General features: G+C 51.3%; 1 protein-coding gene across 1 annotated transcript in view; it reads right to left on the bottom strand.

Annotated features, from left to right (window-relative positions):
- Positions 1–25,347, bottom strand: part of COL22A1 (collagen type XXII alpha 1 chain) — a 260,806-nt gene that overhangs the window by 148,114 nt on the left and 87,345 nt on the right. The window contains exons 10-14 of the mRNA XM_027132542.1: positions 25,023–25,067; positions 23,019–23,081; positions 18,501–18,539; positions 1,836–1,889; positions 956–1,009 (exon numbers count right to left, since the gene is read on the bottom strand). Coding sequence (XP_026988343.1) covers positions 956–1,009; positions 1,836–1,889; positions 18,501–18,539; positions 23,019–23,081; positions 25,023–25,067 — 255 coding nt within the window. The remainder of the gene's footprint in view (positions 1–955; positions 1,010–1,835; positions 1,890–18,500; positions 18,540–23,018; positions 23,082–25,022; positions 25,068–25,347) is intronic.

Genomic DNA, 25,347 nt, shown 5'->3' on the forward strand with positions numbered 1-25,347 from the left:
CACCCACCACGTGCCACCGTGCCGCCCGCACAAGGTCTCCCCGAGAGACCCCTCTATCTCCGCTGCTCCCTGCCCCACGCAGAGCTCCTGCCATCCCCTGCCTGGTGGAGTCAGGATTCACACGCAACTCTGCTTGACTTCGAGGAACAGGAAACAGTGTGCTGAGCCATCAGAAGTCCAGTGCGGCTGTCTCGTTTCCACGTGCCCCGCGGCCCACGGCCATGCCAGGATCTGGCCAGGACATGTGCACAGCTCCTGGTCACATGACTGATTCCCTCAGCGCATCGCTCATACTTCGCCGTGGGGCCAGCACAACCCAGACGTGTCCTGACAAAGCCCAACGGGAGTCTGCAGGGCCTGGAGACCCCTCTGCTGCCTAGACCATGGGTTGCTATGATTTCTAGGCTACTAAATGGGCAATATCTGTTAAAATCTATTAAAATTAAAATGTTCTTTTCCTCAGCCAAAGGTATCCCAATTTTTGTCATCTAGCCTACTGAAATAAAAATACAGTACACATAAGAGAAACGTGTGCACATGCACACGTGTGTGTGCATTTACTGATTTTAGTGAAAAACAGATGAAATCAGAAATAACCTTAAGGGCCACAAACAGAGGAAAAGTTATGTAAATTACGACACATCCATAGGATGGAATAACACGCACTGATTAAGAGAACAGGTGGTGTCGATCCGTACTGGTGTGGAAAGATAGGTCTCTTGTTAAAAAGATAAACGGCAGAGTACGGTACGATTCATTTTCTGTAAGCCTTTAGAAACATCATGGATGTGTGGACATACACACATGAGCCCGGGTGTGGTGCATAAGCAGCGTAGGTAGGGAACCCATTTGGGCATCAGCTCTACACCTAAGGAAATGTTACCCAAAAAAGTTCGTTTTGCATCAAGATCTGTACACCAGGAACGTGAGAGGAATAACTCAAAGCAACACTTACCCGCACGCCCACCTCCCCAGGCAGCCCCGGCTCTCCTGGCTCTCCCGGCTCCCCCTGTACACACAGAATAGCATGTGGTCACAACCCGGCGGACACAGGCACCCGAGGCATCTCTTCCAGGAACTAGAACTCGGCACGGAAACGATGTAACCACCGGTGAGCTGAGACCCAGCTCCCCCAGAGACTCTTTCTACAAGCAAAGGAGCTGATCTTCACTGCGGGTGTTCATCACCTCAGTCCCCATCCACTCCTGCTGCTGGTCCAACAAAACTCAGCTGAGACAGAACAGTGGAGCAAGCATAGTGGCTCGCGTGCCCATCAGGGGCCGCCAAGAACCCGAGCCGGTTTCCATTTGGGTTCTTGCTGGAGAAGAGGGCCCGTTTGTCCTGGATCGGACTGACCCGCCTGAGTTGAGGTCACATTTTGCCTGGGGTCCTAGAGTGTGTTCCAACTCAGAGGCTGCGGGTGCAGAGGTGGAGTCGGGGTGCCCCCCAGAGGGAGGCCGGCTGGCCATGCAGGCTGCTGCTGGGGTCTCACCAACTCCTTGAGCTGTGAACTGGGGACTTGGGAACCGAGCCCCTCAGCTTGGACCTCGACTTGGTTCCAGGTCTAGGCATCGGACAAGACCTCCCATGCAGGACTGCCTGTCAGCTAAGTGAGAAAACAGCTTCCAGGGACACATAGGTGGCAGATGCCTGGTGGCAACAGCTGCTGCTGGTGATATTATAACTATCAGGCTGGCCTCCAGGGACCTGGGAAGATCCTGGTACAAAGAAGCCCCAGCTCAGGCCTGGCCCTGGCAAAGGCCACCCCACTCGGGGACAGGGGACTCTGATCAGGAGGTCCCAAGCCCGGTGCTGCCCTGTGGGAACAGACGTACCTGCATGCCTTTGCTGCCGTCTCTCCCAGGGGGACCCGGCAGGCCCAGGGAACCCTAGGACGAGAGAAAGAGAACAGCAATTAGGACAGGGTGAGGACAGCACTGGAGACAGGCTCTCAGGATGCTGGTGCAGCGGAGAAAGTGCCAGACAGGACCTGTGGCCAGGACACCACAACTCAGAGGGCAATTCACAGACCTGCAGCCTGGGCGCCTCCTGGGAGAGGGTGAGAAATGCAGATGCTCAGGCTTCACTGGAGGCCTATTGTATCAGGGCCCATGTTTTAACAAGATCCCCCAGGGGGTACATATGCACCTGACAGTGGGAGTGAGACGCCCCTGCCCCGCCCTCCCCTAACTCGCCGTGTGGCTGACCCCCCTCCAAGACCGGAGTCACACATGTCAGCACAGCACCAGGCCGGAGCAGGGTTCTTGACCTGGGCCCCATCAGCACTGGGCTGATAATTCTTTGTTCGGGGGTGGGGAGGCTGTCCTGGGTGTTGCAGGATGTCCTGCAGCATCCTGAGATGCCAGTAGCACTCCCCAGGTGTGACAACCCAAAATGCCTCCAGGTATCGCCGAACGTCCCCTGGGAGGTAAAACTCACACCAGTTGAGAACCACTGGGCTAGACCAGGTATTGAAAATGTTTCCTAAGCTGGGGCGGACTCCATTCTGATGAACTGTGCAGAAGCATGGGACGGGCACGCTCATGGAGCAGCTGTGGGGACCTGCTCGACCCCCCCAACCATGCCTCCTGGAGATGGACGGGGGACAACTCAAAAACAGGGAAATCCAGGAGCCCTCTGCTCCTGTCCAGCTCCCACACCACCTGATTCAAATCAAAGGATTCCGCCAAGACCTTCACCCCAGCTGCCCCCTCCCCATCAATTTTCCGTGGGACACGGAGCAAGTCAGTGCCTCTTTCTGGGCTTTTCCATCTGTGAAATGACGATGCTGGACATTCAATGAATGACTGAACTGATGAATCTATAAGTATATTTAGAAAACACTAAGGGCTGGACCCTGTAGGATGTCTTCATATACTGTGTTATTTAGTACTCGTAATAAGCCCTCGAGACAGGTCTTATTTTCTGAAAGACACAACACACATTATACATTTCTAGTTTTTATCTATAAATTAAGATGCAACCGTGTATGTCTGTACACACACACACACACACACACACACACACACACACACTTTTAAAACTTCTACAAAGTGCCTTCCATGGTCTCAACATTCTAAGTTGTTGTGATATTGGAGAGAAAAACAGACAGAGAGACATCTCTGGCCCAGCTCTGCACCTTTCTAGCTGCGTGACCCCGAAGGCAGCCACTCTGAAAGGTTGTGTGGCGCTCGCCCCTCGTCCAAGTGTGGAGGGTGACACCAGCAGGGTCGCTGGGAGGATGAGGGGGTGCTGGGGCAGTAAAGCACACCCCTGCTGGGGGGACACCTCTACCCCCGGCACGCTGTCATCGCGGCCACATGAGGTACCCTCTCCTGCTGTCACGCAGCAATTTAACGGTGCCCACAGGGCGCCTGTGCTCCCACGAAACACTGATCTGCTGGGAAGTGGTGTCTGGTTCTTAAGCTCGGGGCCAGGAGGGTCTAGTCCTGGAGACTAAGGAGATCAGTTAACGTGAGTGGAACCTTCCAGAGGGGACGTCGCAGGCAAGGTAGCCTGGGGGGCGGGACTTCAGGGACTCGGCAGGCTGAATGCAACCCTCGTGCTCCTGCAACCATCCCTTAGAGAAGGGTGGGCCAGTTTGGACAAATTACTTGATCTCAGAATCTCGGTCTCACTTTCTATAAAAAAGGAAACAACTACAGACACTGTGGAGCTTGCATAAGTATGAAGTGTCTCTGCGGGGGTTCATGTAACATTTCCAAAGCTGGTCTGCACGATACCTGTTTGATTTGTAGTTAATGTGTGACAGGGTGGGGGGAAGACTGCCAAGTCCTTGGGTCAAATAAGCTTGTGAACTACAGTTAAACACAGTTAAACAGGGTCCTTCACGGCAGGTTGTCTTGAAGCCTTAAACTTGCTCTGTGGATGGCGGTTCTGCACAGTGTCCTTGCCCGCCTGACCTGCCCCTGGGGCACGTGCGGGGACCCTGCACCTCCTCAGGGGCAAAACCGAGTCCTTCACCCACGTGCGTCCAGGGGACCAGGCTGCCATCAGCAGGGGTTCAAAAGTGTTAAAAGGGAGTTAGTTATTGAGTAAGAAGAAGAAAGACGAAGGCAGTCTCTGATTGGCAAGCCTCGTACTTAGGTGGGATTTCCGAAGCGGAGAGACTTTCTCGTTGGTCTTAGGGAACGTCTGACTCTCCCTGGCTGGACACAAAGGCAGGCGAACAGTCTGGGTATTTTCACACGAGGAAGGATTGTTCAACATCAAGGGCCCAGGGTGTTCTGCGGTGGCCACTTCCTCAGGACAAGTGGCAGTCGATGGGGTGCTTTCTGGGGTCCAACTGTCCCTGTAAGGGCAGGGCAGCTGTGGCCGGAGACTTCTCAGCCTCTATTTCCACACCCACACAACAGGGGTGAATTCCCTGCCTGCCTGCCCCTCTATCTGACTATTTTGAAACTCAAGCGAGGTTGAAAGAGGCAACCTTTCAGATACAAGTGATTTCTGCAATACAGAGTGACAACCAGACACCAACTAGCATCGCTATCGTTAGCGCTAATGGCAGAACCAGCAGGAAAATTAACGGTACACTAAAGAAAACGTTAAGGGGATATTACAGACGTGCTGCTGGCGGCCAGTCTTCGCTACACATTCACGACCTGCCAGGTTCTGAGCTGTTTACCCTCATCAGTGCACTCGACCCGTCCTCACAACAATTCCACAGGGAGATGCAACTGCTACCTACGTTTCAGAGTTTACGACATGGAAACGCAGGGACTCAGTACTCTGCGAAGTTACAGCGTGTGTAGCGGGAGATCAGACTTGGGGCCCCAGAGTCGGCCTCGTCGTCTGCACAGCACTTGGCACTTACACGCACGGCCCTGCTTGGATGCTCGGTCACCCTGTGGGTTACGTGTTCCATGCTGTCTTCACGTGCAGCCCATGAGCACAGAGGAACCCTGACTTTCTGGCGGCTACCCAGAAGTTCCATGGCCTGGTGAGGCAGCTTGGGGCGGCTGAGGCCTGGGCACGCAGCCTTGCCCTCCCTCCGCAGAGATCGAGGTCAGCCCCACTCAGCCTCAACCAGCCGTCCTTCCCTGGGAAAGCATCAGAGCGTCCCCAAAGGCCTCGCAGGAGGCAGGAGCTCTGCCTCAAGCCAGGATGCCGGGGGTCAGGGACAGGGTGGGCTCAGCTCCCCAGATGCCCCGTCTCCAAGGCCATGTTTTATCTCCGGCCCCATCCTGCTCGGATCTTAGCAAAAGGCTGTGTGCTTCCAAAGGCAGGGGGCAGCCTACCGAACCCTGCTTCCTTACAACATTAGGGATAAATCCAACACTTTCCAAAAGGAGACGCTCCCCACAGCGCACCCCTCTAGGGTCAGCCCTCTTGGGGTGACGCGGTGCGAAGCTTGCCCCAGGGGTGGGTTACCCAGTCCTTGAAGGGCCAGCCCGTCTTCTGGCTGCTGCAGGTGGGAGGTCCCGCAGCTGCAGGCAGGGAAGGGAGGTCTAGGTGGGCTCCTGCCTCAGGAATACAGCGGGGAGAGCAGCACAGCACGGCGTTTCCAGGACCATCTAATAGAGGAAGCCAGGGAGAAGACCAGAGACAACGCCGGAGGGAACTCCAGAGAGTTCTGGAACCTCCCCCGTGCCCACAGTTGTCAAACGCCCAGCTCTGTTGGCACTTTCCAGTAGATGCCCAACAAGTATCTGTGTGAGTCCATCTCATCACAAGACAAGAGCTCCACGAGACGGGAACCAGGGCTCCGTCACCTCCACGTGAGCCGCGCCCACGTGGCCCCAGGCCCCACAAGTGTTCCCTGCGCTTTAACTCCTTCCCCAGAGCCCTGTGGAAGTGAGCCCTGCGGGTACGAAACCCGCAGGGACAAAGGGAACAGCAAGCTGTTATAGGAAAACAACAGTCTCAAGAGCCAGTCAGCTGCAGCTTCAAATCCCGCTGTACCTCAGTACCAACGGCCCGGGTCAAGTTAGCGGCACACCATGAGTCTCAGTTTACATCTGTGAGGAGGCATCATAAACGTCCTGCAGGATGTGTGCTTCCCAAGGACGGGGACAGCTGGGCAAGCTGGCTTTAGAGCACTGGTAGGCAAAGAAACAGCCTCTTTAGACATGAATATTTTCTTTGTCTGAGAAGGTAACATCTTTTTTTTTTTTTTAATCTTCGAATCATGGTTAGGATAACCAAGCTGGCACTGCAAACAGACACATTCTGAGAAATTTCCACTTTCAAGTCATGATGAGATCCAGGCATTTCATTAAATGGGTTCCTGCCCTTGAAAACTGTGTCCCCGAGGATAAGTCAACATGACCCGCATATTTCATGTTTCAGGGCCACCTAATCTTAACGTCACAGACCACCATGCCCCCGTGACACGCTCTCCAAAGTCCTCCACCTGGACTCAGCTGCCTGCAGATGTTCTGAAGACAGAGTTACAGCCCTAAGCTGTCCGCTGATATCCCATCAGGAAAGTCATGCTACCACTCTGAACCTCAGTTTCATCATTCCTAAGATAGAGGTTCATGCTTCCAGATGAGAAAATGAGTGTGGATATAATTGGTAGACTATAAAATATTATTAAAATGCCAGTTGTTTATATTCTGTTGAGAACTAAGAACTCTTTCGCAAGCCCATAAGGTGGGTCAAAGAAAGGAGTGGGGAACAGACTGGAGGTGGCCCTGGAACTGGAAAGGTCGGGCACAGGGAGATCTTTAAAGGGAACATATGTAGCTCAGGAGCCACAGTAAAGTACAAAAAGCAGGAAAGCGGAGGGAGGGAGGGAGGGAGGGAGGGAGGGAGGAAGGAAAAAAGGAAGGAAGGGAGGAAAGAAAGGAGGGAGGGAGGGAGGGAGAGAGGGAGGGAGGAAGGGAGGGAGGAAAGAGAAAAAGGAAGGAAGGGAGGAAAGAAAGGAGGGAGGGAGGGAGGGAGGGAGAGAGGAAGGAAGAAAAGGAAGGAAGGGAGGAAAGAAAGGAGGGAGGGAGGGAGGGAAGAAAGAGAAAGAGAAAGGTGAGAGAGAGGGGGAGGAGACGGGAGGGGAGGGGAGGAGGGGACCAGACTGGCGAGCAGGGTCTGGATTCGCATGAAGCCTCTGCTGCCCGGTAGCTGAGCAGAACAAGTGACCTCCCCTCCTGGCTCTCAGCTTCGTTGTCCATGAACAGGGTGACGCAAGGAGTAATAGTGCCTCTGGCACAAGGTGGCCTGTAAGATGCCTTGAGACAATGCTTTGGAAAATGCTCTGTACACAGGGAAATGTGAAAGCAGCATCAAGTTCTGTTATTTGGAGTAAACTGTCTGGAACCTCTGTTCCTCACCTGTAAAAAGGAAGTCACTCAGCTTAAGAAGATGACCATATACATATATACAGTGGAATACTACTCAGCCATAAAAAATAACAAAATAACGCCATTTGCAGCAATGTGGATGCAACTAGAGATTATCGTACTAAGTGAAGTAAGTCAGAAAGAGAAAGACAAATACCATGCGACATCCATGCGGAATCTAAACTACGGCACAAATGAACCTATCTATGAAACAGAAACAGACTCACAGACCTAGAGAACAGACTGGTGTTTACCAAAGCGGGGGGGAGGGATGGAGTGGGAGTTTGAGGTTAGCAGACGCAAACTATTACATACAGAATAGACAAACAACAAGGTCCTACTGTATAGCACAGGGAACTATGTTCGATATCCTGGGATAAACAATAATGGAAAAGAACATAAAAAAGAATGTATATACGTATATAACTAAGTCCCTTTGCTGTACAGCAGAAATTAACACAACACTGTAAATAAACTACACTTCAATAAAAAAATTTTTTAAATAAACAAAATACACTTTGTTTCATCTTTATGATATGTCACAGTCATTATGGAATTGCATTAATAAAATCTGGGTGAAAAACTAAAATGACCATAGATAATGCATGTGAAATCCATCACAGATGATGACCAGGGCCCGGGGAAGAGAGGCTTTCCCCCAGCTCACATGGGCAGCTGTGACTCAAAATCGGGGGGGCCCTGATTCCAAGCCAAGGCGCTGACCTCTCTTCTGGCCACCCCCTCATGCACACACACACTGCCTCAGTAATCTCACTGGGAGCCCCTGGTGGGTAACACGTGGCAGGAAATTATCCACCCATATGCCCACTTGTCAGAACCAGAGCTCTAGGGATTACCTGGTTACTTCACTGGGCAAAATAGGCAAGAGAGAACAGATACTTCCCCTGTTCTTTCGATTAATTAAATATCAGAGCTTTCCCCCGAAATACTGAGAAAGACCCTGCTTCGCTGCTAGAGGTGCCATGTTAGTGCCCCTCTCCTTCCACCGGCAGAGCTGCAGCAGGCCCTAGGGTGGGGGCTGACGAGTCCTCTGGGCAGTGGTCCTCCAGGTGTGGTTCCCGAGCCAGGAGGGTCAGCATCACCTGTGCCTTGTCAGGAGGGCAGATTCTCTGGCCTCACCGCAGCCCCACTGAGTCAGACAGACCGGGAGCGGGGCCTGGCATGGTGGTTTAACAAGCCCTCAAGGGGGTTTGGGCACCTGGTCAAGTTTGAGAACCACTTCTCTGTGGCGTCAGAATGCATGAGCTCACTTCCTGGCTTGGCCACACGGACAGAGAAAGTCACTTGCACCTGGTCACATGGTTAATAGGCCTGTACAATAAGGACAACCATCTCTACCCCCAAACTGAGCAGCTTGTGTGTGAGTCCTGGCAGACAGTAGTAGTTGTAAATATGTGGGACCGTTATTATTCTCAGATGCTCTGCAAATTATTTCGGATGAACTGAAGAAAGGAAAAGACACCTTACACCTCTACGGCAGCCCACCTGGAACACGCTTTCTAATAACACTCCCCAGGCTCCCTGGGGCTTTGGGAGTTACAGAAGTCCTCCTTGGGGGAGGCAGGGAACACTGACATTTCCCAGCTGTCAGCCGGCCCTGGGGATAAGACCTCACTGATGCAGAGGACGCAGAAGATGTCACTTGGTGTAAAAGGTGGAAAACTACGCTGGTATCACGGTAATCATACTTAACAGTTATGAGCACTTTTTACAAATGTTAAGTCATTTACTTTCATTAGTTCATTTCATCCTCGTTGTAACCCTCTGAGGCCAGTAGAATTATAGTCGCCAATTTATAGGTGAGGTAAAGCACGGGTTGCAGGGGTTGAGTAACTGACTTGCCCAGTGTCCACAGCTGCTAAGTGGCCGAGCTGGGATCTGAGTCCAGCCGGTCGGTGTCTAGGGTGCATGCCCTTGGCCTCCCCTGCCCTCCCAGCCCAGCTGCCTAGCAGCCCAGCATTTACCCTCCCATAAATGCTCTCCCCTCCTGTATGAAGCCCTTGGACCTATGGCTGGGCCATGAAACTTGCCAAGAGCCTGAGTGTCAGACGGGGCTGGAAAAAGTGCAGACTTTCCTATTCCAGCTCTGCCTGGGGCCGTGAAAACCCCTGAACTCAAAACTTCCCCAACGTGTCCTTCAGCACCACGGACAGGGTCTGCGGCATCTTTATTCTAACTCCCAGCATTTTGCCCCAACCTACAAGGCTATTTGAGGGCACATAGGCAGCTGAACCTATTTTCCCCTAAACCCTTTAATTATGATAAAAATAGAAGGCACTCGACCACAGTTATCCAAGTCGATAACCATGAATAAAGCACATTAAGGCACAGGCTAAGAATAGGAGTCGGGGGCATGGATTAAGCCAGCTGTGAAAAAAGAGGATGAGACCCAGAGCTGGCGGCAAATGGCATAAATTCATCTTAGAGGTTTCACACATACCATTTATACTTCATGGCTCAGGGGCTCTATGATGTAGTCAGCGCATAAAATAAGTCGATTCCTACAAGGTACATGGGTTTTGAGGGTCAAGAATTCTCCGATAAAAGCATCCTTTTTGGGGGAGGGCAGGGAACCGGCATTGGCCAGTGCAGTGGTTAGGAATGGGGGTGTAGGGTCGGACAGACACAACCTCAGCCCCTCACCCACCACTCTGTGCCCTTGGGCATATGCTCCAGACTCCTTCAAGGAGCTGCAGGAGGCTGACACTCATAAAGTGAACAGCTGGCAGATATCAAGTGGTCAATAAAAGGCTGATGTCATGATTCTTTCCACCACAAGGCATCTTCTTTGAGACAAAGTCTCAAAGTCACTCGATTGTTGCGGACAAAATCACCGAGTGCTGGCCACTGAATTCTCCATGGCTGCCAGTGTCGGCGCCCCACCCATCCCTTCGGACAGAATCTGCGAAGTAAGCGTGCCCATCATCCCCTGCAACGGCACACGTCCCACCTCCGCCAGAACCCCGTGCTATGCAGAAGCACCTTGCGCTGAGAGCGCTTCTTGGCCAGTGCTCTGCAAAGGAGGCACTGGGAGGAAAATCCGTATGTAGCAGACCTCGCGCTTCACTCCCCACCCACCTGGACAGTCCATCACCTCCACGAAATCCTCTCATCTCGCAATTTCAAGTACAGCCTGCCGTTGAAAGACACCAAAGAAAGAACTGACTCAGGTGGGAAGGACTCAGTCTTTCACACTGTGGATGGCACAAGGTGTGTCTGTCACGTTGAGATCAGAGAAATGTCACTGTGAGAGCAGGTCTGACTGTCCCATGAAGTGGGACATGCACTGCGCCGCTGCTTCACAGGAAGGGCTCTCAGCCAGCTCAGACCTCAGGCCGCGGGCTGGTCAGGGCCATGTGAGCGGCAGCGGCACTGCCACCCACCTCTCTGCCCTACGAGCTCTGCAGTGGCGCAGATATTTTTCTAGACACTCTTCACTCTCCACCCCTCCACCCGCCTTGACTCTCAGTGCAAACGGCTGGATTAATCCTACTCCAAAGTTCACGTCCATCCTTCTGCTGTCCTTCTCCAGCCCTCCAGCACAGGACTAGACCCAAGTTGGGTAGGTGTTACACTTTTGAACAAACCAGAGCTCACTGTAAACTACTTCGTCCTCTCCCTATAGCTTCTACAGTGAAAACATCGATGTGTAGGAGCATCTTCCTAAGTCTCAGCGCCCTTTTCCATGAAATGATGATGGTGATACCCTCCACCCGCCCTCACTGGGAGGCCTGAGTAAGACAATGACTGTGGAACCACCTGGCTCCATGCTTGACACCCCGAAGGTTACTGTATCAGAAGCATCTCCAGGATTCCACAGGAGAAGGGAGCGGTGGACGTGCAAGGAGGAGGAGTCAGTGCTGGGGAGGTGGAAACGTGGACCCAGAGATGGACCCAGAATTGGCAGGAGACGGAGACGGGGGAGGGTCGCTTGGGGCCAACATGCAGGGGGCTTGATCCTCCACGTAACACAGAGCGGCTGTGCAGGGGTCTGTAGGGAACGGTGTGACCACAGCAGCACTTAAAATCAAACGCAAATTCACGTGCATTTGCATGTTTCAAATAGGACAGCGAGAATGCGCCAAAGGAAGCCACCTGGAGCTGAGGAGCCCCAGGCGCCCTGCCCACCACTGGGCACACGAGTCCCCAGTGCTCCTCGAGCCACTGCCTTTCCCGAGAGGCTGGATCTTCAGGTCCACAGCAATGCAGGGGAGCCTACTTTGTTCAATTTCAAATCATCAGAGAACAGGAGGCACCGGGCTTCTCAGGGGCCTGGTTTGGAATAAGCATGTGGGGAACCTACTTTTCTCAGACCTGGGGACCAGCCCACCTCAGCTGACAGCTCTGAACCTGGCCTTCGAACAACCCTCCTTAGTTCCATCAAGATGGCCGTGGCCTCTTTCCTCGGTTTCCCAATCGGCACCTTATTTGTTTAACTTCACGGTGAACCAACCCATAAGGGCTTCCCCCGTGATGACCTGCACGCGGCTCCGGCATCCGCTGCAGGACACCTGGCTGACGTTTCTAGAGGCAGCATCCCAGGGAGTCAGAACAGCCTCTGCTGCATGTCTGGCTCCGATTCCTCTTTCCCCGTCAGGTTTATGGTCCCGATAAAAATGGAAGAAAGCCATAAAGACACGGAACCGATGTTTGCGTGACCTAGAATTCTGTCTGCTACTGAGTCAACCAGCCCAATAAGATTTAGCTGAGTTCCTTCTATTTGCTCGCATAGTTTTTCTGGGGCACCGCACTGTGATATCCGAGCACAAAATCCATACAAAATTTTATTTACTGCCATACGGATTTCTGTGAAAATGCTGAAGAGAGGACTTTTCGGTGGTGGTTGTTTTGGTTTCTTTCCCCCCGCTACCAGGCGCTGAGTACACAGCTGCTGACCCAAGCATGGCTTTACGGGACACTTTGCCACAATTCCATCCCCTGTGGCTCCCAAGGGCCCCCAGCATCTACAAGGTGTGAGCCAGACTTGATGAGGGGCTGCAAGCCCTTCCCCTGCTCTGTCCTCTGTTACTCTCCACTCGAGGGAAACGGGGCGGGGGGGTCTCCTCAGCACCGGGTCTAGGCTGGTCTCTACCTGAGAGCTGCCTTCTACATCCCATCCCAACTCTAACTAAAATATTAATACCAGCAGCTGCTCATAAAGAAAGCAAAGAGCCCCGGCAGGAAATGCATTGCCCTGTGTATCTGAGCAGCGGGTGATGCTGGCTTAGGTGAGCCGGGACTCCGCTCTGCAACGGCATCTACAAGGGTCCACGCTGGGCCCAGCCTGTGTGTGTCACCGCTGCCCTACCCCACCTGGCTCGCTGCATGGCTGCAGGGATATCTGGGCTCTCATCGCACAGCCCCAGGCCCTGGGAGAAAGAACACCGTCCCCGGGCTTCTAAGTGAAAGTACTGAGTCTGTCGTTCTGTTTGGACTAACGTAGATAATGTGTCCGAATTGACCATCATGCTCGGAGAATCCAGCGCCCAGGTGGCTTAGACCTGATTCCCGCTAATGCTTTCAGATCTGCCAGGTGCTCTGCGAAGTTCTTTCCGTGGATGCAATCACTTAACCCTCACTTCAATCTTACAAGAGCCTATTATTGTTACTATTATCTTCAGTGTACACATGAGAAAACAGGCACCAAGAACTGCAATGACCTTTCCAAGGTCACACAGCAGGACAGGGGCAGTGCCAGGTTCCCAAAGCCTGACCCTCAGCCGCTGCCATGTTCTGTCATCTGGGACCAGCCGTCACAGCACGCAGGGTTCGGCAAATGCCCCATGCTGGGAGAGAGGGCTCTTCCCTCCAAAATAATACTTTTGGATTTGGATTTTGGCTTTTGGATTTCATGCATGAACAACTGTAAATATACTATTATTTTTTATTTTTTCATCATATTAAGTTTAAGTTCTAGTTGTTAGTTAAATGTTTATGTTTTGCAAAAGTACTAATGTTATAGCAACATAAAGAGCAATTAACAAGGCACGAAATAGCCCAAATCCCACTCCCCAGTGCACTGGCTCTGCTCGCCGCACACGCCTTTCGTGTGGGAGTGCATGTGGCTTCCTATTCTACTATTTCATTGACGCCATGTTGCGTGCACATCTACATATATAAGGGCTTCCTAATTTTCACTTGAAGAAATGCAATTTTCCATCAGGTTGTTTCCATTTTTTGCTGCCGCTGGTCACCATTAAGAGTACTTACAAAGAACAGAGTCAGCTTGCAGTCGTTTTGTTTCTGTTCCTCCCTTCATTGGAACTGTGCTTACAATAATTTCCTAGATATTTTTTAGTTTGATTCTCTAAGCAGCCCCAGCAGTACAATACCGGGTATCCTGGGAAACCCTCAAGGTGCAGTGCTGACGTGACCGGTGTCCTAGGCAGGGTCTCCTGATAGCGTCGTCACCCTCTGAGCGTGTAACAGGGTGGAGGATGGAGGTGGCACAACAGGCTCGATTAAGGACCAGGAAGAAGAAGAAACACTCATGATTAGACAACCGCATGACCAGAATGTGTGTGCATGTCTCCTCCTCTGAACTGGTGAGTGAGAACTCTGGCGGAGGCCCAGGCCATGTTTTACAGCTCTGTGAACCCACCACTCTCCCACGTACTAGGTACTTGAACGCTGTTTACTGAAGAAGCACATCTGTCACTCTTTTATGGATTTTAGCAACAGCTTCTAGCAGACAAAAGAAAGGAATAAAGATAAGGGACAGATTTTTACATGAACTACCACGTGCCAGGGACTAAGCCAGGTGCTGTCACAGGCACTGCCAACCTCCTATAAGCCCCACAACAGCCCTAAGGGGTGGGCATCAATGGCCCCACTTTACAGATGAGGAAACTGAGGCTCAGAGAGACACCACCCAATGCTCACCCAGCCACTGCAGAGCTGGGATCCAAACCAGGTCTGCCCAACTCCCCGAACCTGCTTTCTTTCCATCACCTGAGCCCACATCTGAGCACAAAACGAAAGCTCTCTTTGTCCTCGTCCCCCCAGGTGCTAGATTCCTAAGGGAAAGAGGAACGCTCCCAAAGGGCAGAGGTCTATCTCCCCAGCATCACATGCACCCCTGCAGAGGAAAACTGGAGCGACGCTCTGGCTTCCAGACACCAGAGGGCGCTGTGGGTCCAGGAAGGGACGACAAGGCAGCCTCTCTGTGGGGTTCCTCCCCTGAAGGCTCTGGTCCCCCAGAGCGGAAGGACCCTCGGGATGCAAAAGGAAGCTCACTGGACACCACGCACTTTGGCCTTGTTTTTGTTGTTTCTGAATTTTTTTCTACCGCGGGGCTCACGGACCACATCTCCATGGAAAAGACTCAGTGTCCAGCCGTAGGAAACCTTACACCAACATCTTCACTCTGCTTATTAATTTATTTTGTCAACATGGAAGGACCAAGGGTGGGAAGGGCACGGAAGTCATCACCCCTCCCTGCTCCCCCTGACTCCCCCCAAACTGGTCCAAACCAGCCCACCAGCACTGGTCCACACCATGCTGCCGCCGCCCTCTTACCCTCCTCAACAAGACAGTGTTGCCAGTGACGACGGGGGGGGGGGGGGGGGGGGGCGAGAACAGCGGCATCACCCATTATGCGGGCTTGCGACGTGGGGCCCTGGGTTAATCTTCCCAGCATCCTCACGTGGTAGGAACTATTATCATTCCCCTTCTCACTCTTACAGAAAAGGAACCTGAGGCTCCACATGAAGGGGAGCCGGAATGTGAAGCTGAACCTTTCTGACTGCAGAGTCTGTGACCATTCTACTGGCTCTTGGTCCTGGATGACGGAGGTCCACACTCCATCCATCCATTCACTTACTAGGCAAGCATTTATTTAGTGCCAGCTGTCTTCCAGACGCTGTGAAGGAGGGTCCATGCCTATCTTTCTCTCCTTCTGTGCCCCCAACACCTGGGCTACGCGCAGATCTTTTCAGGCAGCCCCTAAAAGCCTGCTTCCCCCTTTCCCCGAGCCCTATTTCATACGTATTAAAACACTGAGGGAGCTTTGTCCCAAGAACCCGTGGTGAACGTGGGGTGGAATGGGAACCAGAGAGAAGGCTGGCTTCCAAAACTAGGGGCAGAGGCAGCCCAGGAACAAAGCACCACACAGTGGTCCTGGGCACTTGGTGGGGGGCGCTGGGCAAGTCAGGAGGCCAAGAGCTCCGGCAGTGTTCCAGCTGTGTGACACTGGGCCAGTCACTCACCTTCTCTGAGCCTCAGTTTCCTCAGCTGCAGAAAAAGGGGTAATTGAATCAGCCTTCCAGCTTCCCTTCACGAGTGATTGTGTTTTCTAGCCATCTTACTAACTGTGACCTTGGGCAGGTCACTTGACCTCTAAGCTATGTTCTCTCATCTGTGAAAAGGGCATAGCTGTGACTTCCTCGAAGCACTGTCTTAATAATGAGACATTAAAGCATGGAACACAGCATACACGGTGCCTCGCCCTCAGATAGGTCAATGCACATTGTCACAGTGGCTGATTACATCACCAAAAATTTTAAAAAAACCCAAAAAACCACAGCAAGATTCAGCGTAACATGACTGGACACAGTCGCGGACTGTGGACACATCAGGCTCCAGTTCATCCAATCCCCTTGGTACTCTGCGATTGCTTTCGAGAGAATATTCAAGCAAAAGAGCCGGTTTGTTAAGCTCTGTCCACGTGCATGAGTCACCAGTGGTCTCCTTTCTGTGGATCCTGTTGTCCCCTTGACTCTCCCTGGCCCCGCTGCATCCTTGGAGGGGAAGCAGAGACTCCAAGTTACGGAAGACAGCCCCAGGGACTCAGGCTGGGGGTGGGCTGATGACCCAGTCTCAGAACTGCCACCTGCAAGGTCCCTTATGCATCATCACATCCCACCCCTTCGTTTCTACAGATGAGGGAGCAGAGACCCAGAGACGGAGGTGACTCATCCTGAATCACACAGCTCAGATGTGGAAGAATCTAGACTCAGACTTTGCTAAAAATGCCCAACTGCAAGAGAACGTCAGCTGAAGACAGAGCCAGGAGTGCCAGCGTCTATTCAGCTACGCGTCTCTTCTGCCGGCACCGGATGTGTGGGGAGGTCTCCCGGCTGGGACTGTGGCCCGGCAGCTTCAGGTCCTGAGCGTAGCGCTGCAGCCTGGGCTTTGGGGCACCGGGGAGGTGCCTCCAGAAGCAGAAGGCTGCCTGTCCTGAGCTCAACCAGAACAGACGGGGCAGAGGTGCAGCTGCTGCTCATGGGAGAAAGGGGGCCTGTCAGCTTCTCCTGGTGGCGCCAGCACATGAGAAGGACAGCACGTCACTCAGAGGACAAGCCGGCCCAGGAGCTGCACGTTGGTCTTGCCTGGGAAGCATGACCCAGGCTGAGCGCCCTGACTTCAAGAGCTCTGGCAGCCCCAGTCCTGAACCCGAGGAACATGTAGGTGTCCTGTTAATACCCTGTGCCTGGGTTCTGGGCTCTTAGGAACCGAACATGATGGCAACCATCAAACCTGAGTGCCTAGGTTCCAGGTGCTGTGCTTTGAGACCACACAGGAATCGAGGAAGATGGTGCTGCCAGTCCTGCTGTAGGCAGCGGGAGACCCAGACGCTGATGGCAGAGCTTGGGAACACCTCGACTGACCCAGGTCTGCCTGGTGCAAAGCTCGTGTTACACTGTGTGTCACACTGTCTCTCAAATGGCTCTGTATTCCCGTGCAGTAGTTATTACGTGTGCATGTGTGTGCCTGTGCTTTTAACACAGGTTAAAAAAGAGAAGTTCCTTGTGGAATAAATGAAGACACAAAGAAAAGTAAGGGAAAAAATAAATACTCTCACAGCTTTGCCACCCACAGACAACCAGTGGTTAACAATGGGGGTTTGCCCCCAGAATCAGCCTCCCTCTCTGAGTCTCACACACACACATAAACACAACTGGAGTCATACTGTATAGATATTTTGCAATGTGTTTTAATTAAAAATGAACAAAATGCTATCTTCATTTGCTGGGTCGTTAATTATCCTTCTAAATGTGATTTTGTGCCTCTAAATGCCATTGTATTATTTAGCTGTACAGTAACTCATGTTACCTTTTGCCCACTGCAGAGCGTTACAGTTGTTTCCAGGCTGCCTTATAAATCACGCTGTAATTACGAAACGTGTGGGTATGTACTTGTGCACAGCCTTGATTTATCTCCTTAGAGTAAATCTCTAGACATGAACGGACTAAATAAAAGGTGCTACACGGAGAGAACGAGCTGGGCACATGAAAGCTCTGTTTCCATAGTAACCTGACAGAGTGGCACCTGCTTTATACCATCAGCCCCACGCAAGGGGTTGATGTGAGCCCCCCTCTGAGTAACGATATCCTTCCGAGGTCCAATGCCCTGCATTCTGAGTCTACAATTGCCTAGACTCCGGCAAAATAACCAACATAAATGTATGTTACAAAGTATTGTGGCTGCCTCTCCTGGGAAATGGGAGATGTATTTTTAATCGCTGGTGTGAGTGGAAAATGGCATTTTTAGTGACTGCTTTATTTCTCCTTCTAGGCTGACACACCTTAAGAAAGCTTTCCTCTTTAGAAGGAATCCCCTCTTTCCCAGGATCTGTTGACCTTGTACATCATCATCACAACTGATGACGGTTAAAGAAGGTGCAACATTCGTATCCAGGGAGAATGTGAATAGGCCTCCATTCCTCTGCCTGTCTAGTCCTACTGCCACCCATGACTCTGGCCCTCATCATCTTGCCTTCGTGCTTCTGCAACAATCTCCTGACTATTCCCCGAGTTCCTCTGGTCTGCCCGCTCTCACGTCCATCGGCACCTGCTCTTTGGACCTTCTCAGCATGTCTGATCACGCACAGACCGTCCAAGGCCTTCCCATCGCTGCAGACAAGGCCTGAACACATTCTGATATTGAATGCCCTGTATGTTGGTCCTCAAACCACATCTGCAGCTCTGCATCCCAATTTCCATGAGCGCCATTAAGTACCCTCTGCTCTAAGCACTGTGAACCATCCACGTCCTGAACAAGCCCTTCCCTCCCACTTCACACACTGAGGCACTCAGCCCAGGAAACCTCTTCCCCTCCCACCCAAGTTCTTACCAGGCAGCACCACGACAGCACACAACTCTCCCGAACCCAAGTGCCCCATTCTGTTCCCGGGCCACATCCACAGCCCCTGGAGGAATGAGACAGCAGGGAGGTGCTTACCTTTTCGCCCTTTTCTCCGTGGACAAAAGGTCCTCTGCCCTGGAAAAGCAAAGCAGAAGGCAAAGGTTTTCTATGAAGCATTGCCACGGCATGACATCACACGTGGCAGATGTGCCCTGGGATTCAAAATGGTGGGCTGCTTTCTCATAAGCCCTGCCAAGGAGCCTCTAAAGACACTATCATTTACTGAGGGTAGATTCTCGTGAGCTTTATCTCATTTAATTTTTCCAACAACTCAGTATTATGGTACTATTCTTTCTTCCACATCAGCTTTATTGAGATATAATCTACAGAGCACATAATTCACCTATTTAAAGTGTAGGGCTTCCCTGGTGGCGCAGTGGTTAACAATCCACCTGCCAATGCAGGGGACGTGGGTTCGAGCCCTGGTCCGGGAAGATCCCGCATGCCACGGAGCAACTTAAGCCCGCGAGCCGCAACTACTGAAGGCCGCGTGCCTAGAGCCCGCACTCCATAACAAGAGAAGCCGCTGCAATGAGAAGCCCGCACACAGCAACGAACAGTAGCCCCCGCTTGCCGCAACTAGAGAAAGCCCGCGCACAGCAACGAAGACCCAATGTGGCCAAAAATTAATTAATTAATTAACTAAAAATAAAGTGTACAATTCAATGGCTTCTTAGTACATTTATTAAATATACTAAATGTGGTGGTGCAACACCACCACAATCAACTTTAGAATGTTTTCATCATCCCAAAAGAACCCCAAACCCATTGTGGTCACTCCCCTTTTTCCCCCATCCCCTACTCTGGGCAAACATTAATCAGTTTTCTGTTTCTATAAATTCACCTATTCTAGACGTTTTATATATATGAAATCATACATGTGGGCTTTTATGACTGGCTTCATAGCCCGTGTTTTCTTAGCAAAGTGCTTTCAAGGTTCACCCACCTTGCAGCATGTGTCAATACCTCATTTTATTGCAGAATACTATGCCATTGCATGGCTATGACACACATTTTATTTATCCATTCATCACGTGATGAACATTTAGGTTCCTTCTACTTTTCCGTTATTATGAATAAGGCTGCTATGAACATCCATGAACAAGTTTTTGTATGAACACGTGTTTTCATTTCTTTCGGTTATACACCTAGGAGTGGAATTGCTGGGTCATATAATTCTGTGTTTAACCCTTTAAGGGCCACCAGACTGCTTTTCAAAAGCAGCTGCAGCATTTTACACCAGCAACGTATGAGTTACAATTTCTCCACATTCCTAGTTGTTCTACACATTATTTAAGTGGGATGTTAAGTCTCTCACTTCAATTCTCAATGTTTGCTTCATATATCTGGGGGTTCTGTTATTAGGTGCACATATGTTTATAATTGTCACATATTTTTAGAGGATCGACACTTTTATCATTATAAAATGTTCCTCTTTATTTCTATTAACCTTTTTTAAAGCCTTTGTCTGATACTGTTACAGTCACTCCAATTTCTAATGTTTTCTATTTGTGGAATGTGTATTGTCCATCCTTTTACTTTCAACCTGTTTATATATTTGAATCTAAAGTGTGTCTCCTGTAGACACAATACAGTTGGATCTGTTTTTACGTCCAGGCTGAAAATCTCTGCTGTTCAATTGGTTTGTTTAATACATTTACAGACAATGCTGTTTTTGATGTAGGTAGATTGACAGATGCCATTTAACTTTTTGTTTTCTGTGTCTCCTGACTTCTTCTGTTCCTTTATTCCTCCTTTACTGCTCTTTTTTGCATTACATGAGTTCTTTTTAGTGCAACATTTTAACCTCTTTAAGGATATTTTCACCATATAGTTTTGAATTATTTTCTTGGAGGTTGCCTGAGGTTTACCATATACATCTTAACTTATCAGAATCTACTTAATATTTACACTAACTTACTTCCAGTGAGACTTAGAAACATACTCCTACGTGATCTATTCCTTCTTCCCCATTTTTGTGCTACTGTTGTTACAAATATTTGTTAAATACCCAATGATACACTGTCATAATTATTACTTTGAACTTGTCACTCCACTGCATTCTGGCCTCAATTATTTCTGGTGATGAGTCAGCTGATAATCTTATTGGGTTTTCCTTGTACATCAGGAATCATTTTTCTTTTTCTGCTTTCGATTCTTTTGCTTTGTCTGTTAGTGTTTTTTACCATGATTTTTCTAAGGATGGACCTCCTTTCTAAGGATGGATTTTTCTAAGGATGGACCTCCTTTCTAAGGATGGACCTCCTTCTAAGGATGGACCTCCTTTCTAAGGATGGATTTTTCTAAGGATGGACCTCCTTTCTAAGGATGGATTTTTCTAAGGATGGACCTCCTTCTAAGGATGGACCTCCTTTCTAAGGATGGATTTTTCTAAGGATGGACCTCCTTCTAAGGATGGAGTTTTCTAAGGATGGGCCTCCTTCTGTTTTTCTCGATTGGACTTCCCGAGGCTTCCTGAACGTGCAGATTACCGCTCTTCATCAAATTCGGGATGTCTTCAGCCGTGATCTCTCTGAACACTTTTTCTGCTCCTTTCTCTCTGCTCCGGGTACCCCTGTTATGTGCACTGACGTACTTCACGGGCCCTCACACTTCTCTGAGGCTCTGTTCATTTTCCTTCATTATTGTTTCTCTCTGATCTTCAGACGACATGATCGCTCCTGATCTGTTCTCAAGAATGCTGGCTCTTTCTTCAGCCAGTTCAAACCTACTGTCATGCCTCTCGAGTGATTTTCCTTTTCATTTCATTGACTGTATTTTACAATTTCCATTTAGTTCTAGAATTTCCATTTGGTTCTTTTTAACAATTTCTACCTCCTTATGTTCTATATCTGATGAGATAATGTCACGATGCTCCCCTCTGTTTCCTTCCAAATGGCTTCCTTTAGTTCTCTGGATATGATTACAATGGCTACTTTGCAGGCTTTGTCTGTTAGATCCGACATCTGTGCCCTCTCACAAGCAGTTTCTGTAGCCTGGTTTTTCCCTGTGTATCAGTAAAATGGGTGTTTCACTAGCCCTCACCTCACAACATCGAACTGAGGGTTATATGAGCCAGAAATCGGTAAAACATACAGCACAGATCCCGGCACGCCATGAATGCTGTTAAATGTAAGCCTCTCTTCCTATTTCCATGTTAATTTGCACAGAGCGGCTGCTTCCCACCTCTGCACAGGAGGCCGGTGTGTAGAGTGTGGGTGAAAGGTATAGCTCAGCAAGTGAGCACAAGACTCAGATTAAAATAGATTCAAATCCTGCCTTTGCCACACACAGGCAGAGCACCTGATGTGATCACGAGCGCATCACGCAAGTCTGAAAATTCTGTATCCTTCCCGTCCGTGAGTGATGAGCTTAAGTTTAAGAAGCTGTTCTAAGGAGTAAGGAGGGACCAACATGAAGCCCCTGTGAAGAAGGGCAGGCGGTATAGTTGCAATCATGAGCTCTCAGGTGATGGCACGGGGGTGTCTGCCAGGCTAACTCTTCTAGGGGAGCGGCTCTGTCTTGTCGTCGGGTTTCCCCTGCGCACTGAGAACCTAAAAGGAACTGATTACACTCGCGCTCATTCACTGGCCTCCTACCATGGGCCAGGCATTTTACAGACAAAGCTGCTCTTTTCTTTATTCTGTTCATGGAGCGAATGAGGTTTTCAGGGAGGTTTAGCAACCCGCTTGCAGTCACACAGCCAATAAAGGCAGCAGCCGGGGACAGCTACTGAGGCCCACCTGACTCCAAACCTGTACTACTGATGCTACAAGATGCAGTCTGAAGGATGGGTTTAGTGCTTCCACCAGGCCAGGTAACAACAGAGGAACAATAGCATTTACTTTGCTTCTGCACTGTTACAAATTGTTTACATGCGTTAACTCGTTTTAATCCTCATCATGCAACTCAACAGTTAATTTTATCCTCCCCACTTTACAGATGAGGAAACTGAGGACAGGAAGGTTAAGTATCTTGGTGGAGCCAGCCTTTGCTTGCCAGCCGTGTGGCTCCTAAGCCCTACTCTGCACCGTGAACCGTTTATCTCTGCAATTCTTCCCTGGCCCACCATCCACTGTGCTCGCTCATCAACGTAAGGATGCATGAACACAGTCTGTGCTGGGCCAGATGCCGGGATGCTGGACCGACAAACGGCAAACCGCGGTATCAGGGAGTCAGCTGATGCGGGGACTGACAGGCACCAGGGATGTGGGAGAACCGAGGGGGTGAGCCAGACCTGGGGTCGCAAAGATACCCTGGAGAACTACACCGGTTGAGTCTGAAAGGTGCGAAAACGTGAGCCAGGCAGGAGGGGGAGGTGAGGGGCAAATGGGGGTGGACAGAGGGCAAAATGATTCCTGGTAGAGGAAAAACCATATGCAATGGCCAGGGTGAGACATGGCCAGTAGGGGGAGTCATCACTGCCAACCTGGAGCACAGACTTCAGGGGCTGAGGGTGGAGTGGTGCAGGGTGAGGCTGGAGCGGCCGGCAGGCCTCCTGTGCCCGTGCAGAGGGGTCCCCCCCACTGGCCACGCAGAGGGGCCTTCACTCACCATATCTCCTTTCTCTCCCTTGGGTCCAGGAGCTCCAGCCGGCCCAGCGGCTCCCATGTCCCCCTGAGGGGTGGAAACCAGAGACGAACGTTGGGTCGGGTCCTCCGACCAACCTCTCCCACACCAGCTGCCCATGGCCCAGTTTTCTGGAAGCAGCCGATTTTGTCACTGCCAACTGCACCATGAGGCCAAGCCTCCCACCCCCGGAGAGGGAAGAAGTATCTGAGTAATTTTCTCAAACTCCTAATTCCCGGAACAAAGGACACCTGGAGAAAGCAAGTGGGTGAAAGCATTGCACCCTTGACCTGGGGAACGGAACGGCAACTCCTACACATCTTACTGGACCCAGCGAGGGCGGGCCCCCCCCAGGCATCCTGGAGCCTCCCCAGGAAGCTTCAGGGCCCCCCCCCCAGCCCCGCTCCCCGCAACCCAGCGTCCCACCCCCTGTCATGCCTCTTCCTGCTGGCTCTGAGTCCGGGGACATGGCTCCCTGGTATGTCCCTGCATCCAGAACGGGTCTGGGCACCCAGAATCCACCAGGCCACGCCTGTGGACACGACCTGAGCTACCTCTAGGTAAACAGAGCCGCTGGAATCAAGGTGTTTACACAGCATCTTAAGCACGGACGGGCTGGGACACTGGCTAAAGGGCCAGGACTGCCAATCAGCCACGGGGCAGCCAGGCTTATCTGCAGCTGGTGGGACCTGTTTCCCTCCCTAGAATCCCCTCCCTCCCACCTCATCTTCTCTCCCAGGGTCAGGGGTCAGGCTCTGTCGTCTGCACAACCCCAGATCTGTCCGACCACAGCACAGCTCGGTCGCTCCATGAACGGCCACTGCTTCAGACAAATGTTTTCTACTTAGAGCTTCACAAACCCCCAAACAGCTTTGCTCTCTTCTTCCATCTGACAGCCCAGGAGCTGAGGCTACAGCCCAGGGGCTGCTCAGCAAGGCAGAGGCCCCTGCTCTCTCTCTCGCAGTGAACACCTGGCACCTTGGACCTCCTGTGTGTGTGCGTGTGTCTGTCTGTCTATTCTCCCCATCCTAGCATACTGGGGACAGAGGGGAGAAGGGCGAGAAAAGGGGAAGATGAAGGAGGTACATACAGAGGAAGGAAGAAGGGAGAGGACAAAAGGGACCTTAGGAGATGCTCAGTGGTGATGCACTGAATGAATGTGAACACAAGTAATACAGGTGAGAGGGAGGGGGAGAAAGGGAGAGAGGGAGGGACAGAGGCAGGGGGAGGGGGAGAGGGAGAAGCGGGGAGGGAAGGGAAGGGGATGCAGTCATCGCTAGTCGTCTGCACCATCACACTCAGCCCCTCTTTCGAACACCAGACTAGGAAACGGCCACTGGGCAACGCTGACCTCCTCCCTCAGCCTCTGTGTGACCCCGGGCAATGCACACCTCTCTGGGTCTCAGCTTTCCGAGACCGAAAAAATGATGCGAGACGACAGCCCTGTCCAGCTCCGTAAATGCGATAAACCTGGGCAGTGGTGGACAGAGAAGAGGCCGGTCCACGGCTGAGGAGGGAGGAGCCCACAAGGAGGCACCTGGCCTCGAGCAATTCGTGAGTTTGGAAAACGTGTACAAAAAGAATTCCACGCACGTCAAGCAAACAGATCGTGCGTGCTGAACAGACTCTTTAAGGCGCAACCCCCGAAGTTTCTGGAATATAGAGGCCTGAAAGGATTGATGCAGTTAGCTGACCACAGAGGGCTGAGCCTGTTGGCGCGAACAGCATCTGAGCCCGGGCGTGCGTGTTCCCCTTCTCGATCACACGTTCAGGCTGAGAAATGGACGCTCTGAACCGTGAAGGGACTCAGAGGCTACGGACTTTATGCCACTTGCCCTATCCTTCCATCTCAACAAGCTCGGAAGCAAAACCCCGCAGGACAGTAACCTAGCACACCATCGTTTGGGAGTTTTTTCCTCCTTCTTACAAAGAGAGCAAATCAAAGGACCCCACGCTCTAAAGGGCTTCTCTGCCGGCTCCAGTACTGACCTTTGGGCCGGGGAGTCCCACTGGGCCATCAAAGCCCTTTTCACCCTAAAGGAAGAAAGACAAAAGAAACAAGTAAGGTTCTGTTTTAATTTTCCCCTTTCTCTCTTTACTAGTTGGTTATCCCCTCCACCTGCTCATAAGCCAGTCCCTTAGTAAGCCACATGCCGATCAATAAGTTGGACAAAGTTCACTGGAGGGCTTCCCTGGTGGCGCAGTGGTTGAGAGTCCGCCTGCCGATGCAGGGGACACGGGTTCCTGCCCCGGTCTGGGAAGATCCCACATGCCGTGGAGCGGCTGGGCCCGTGAGCCATGGCCGCTGAGCCTG

Source organism: Aethalodelphis obliquidens, unplaced genomic scaffold (genome assembly GCF_003676395.1).
Source record: "Aethalodelphis obliquidens isolate GAN/ISIS:26980383/991018 unplaced genomic scaffold, ASM367639v1 scaffold41, whole genome shotgun sequence".
Classification (NCBI taxonomy): domain Eukaryota; kingdom Metazoa; phylum Chordata; class Mammalia; order Artiodactyla; family Delphinidae; genus Aethalodelphis; species Aethalodelphis obliquidens.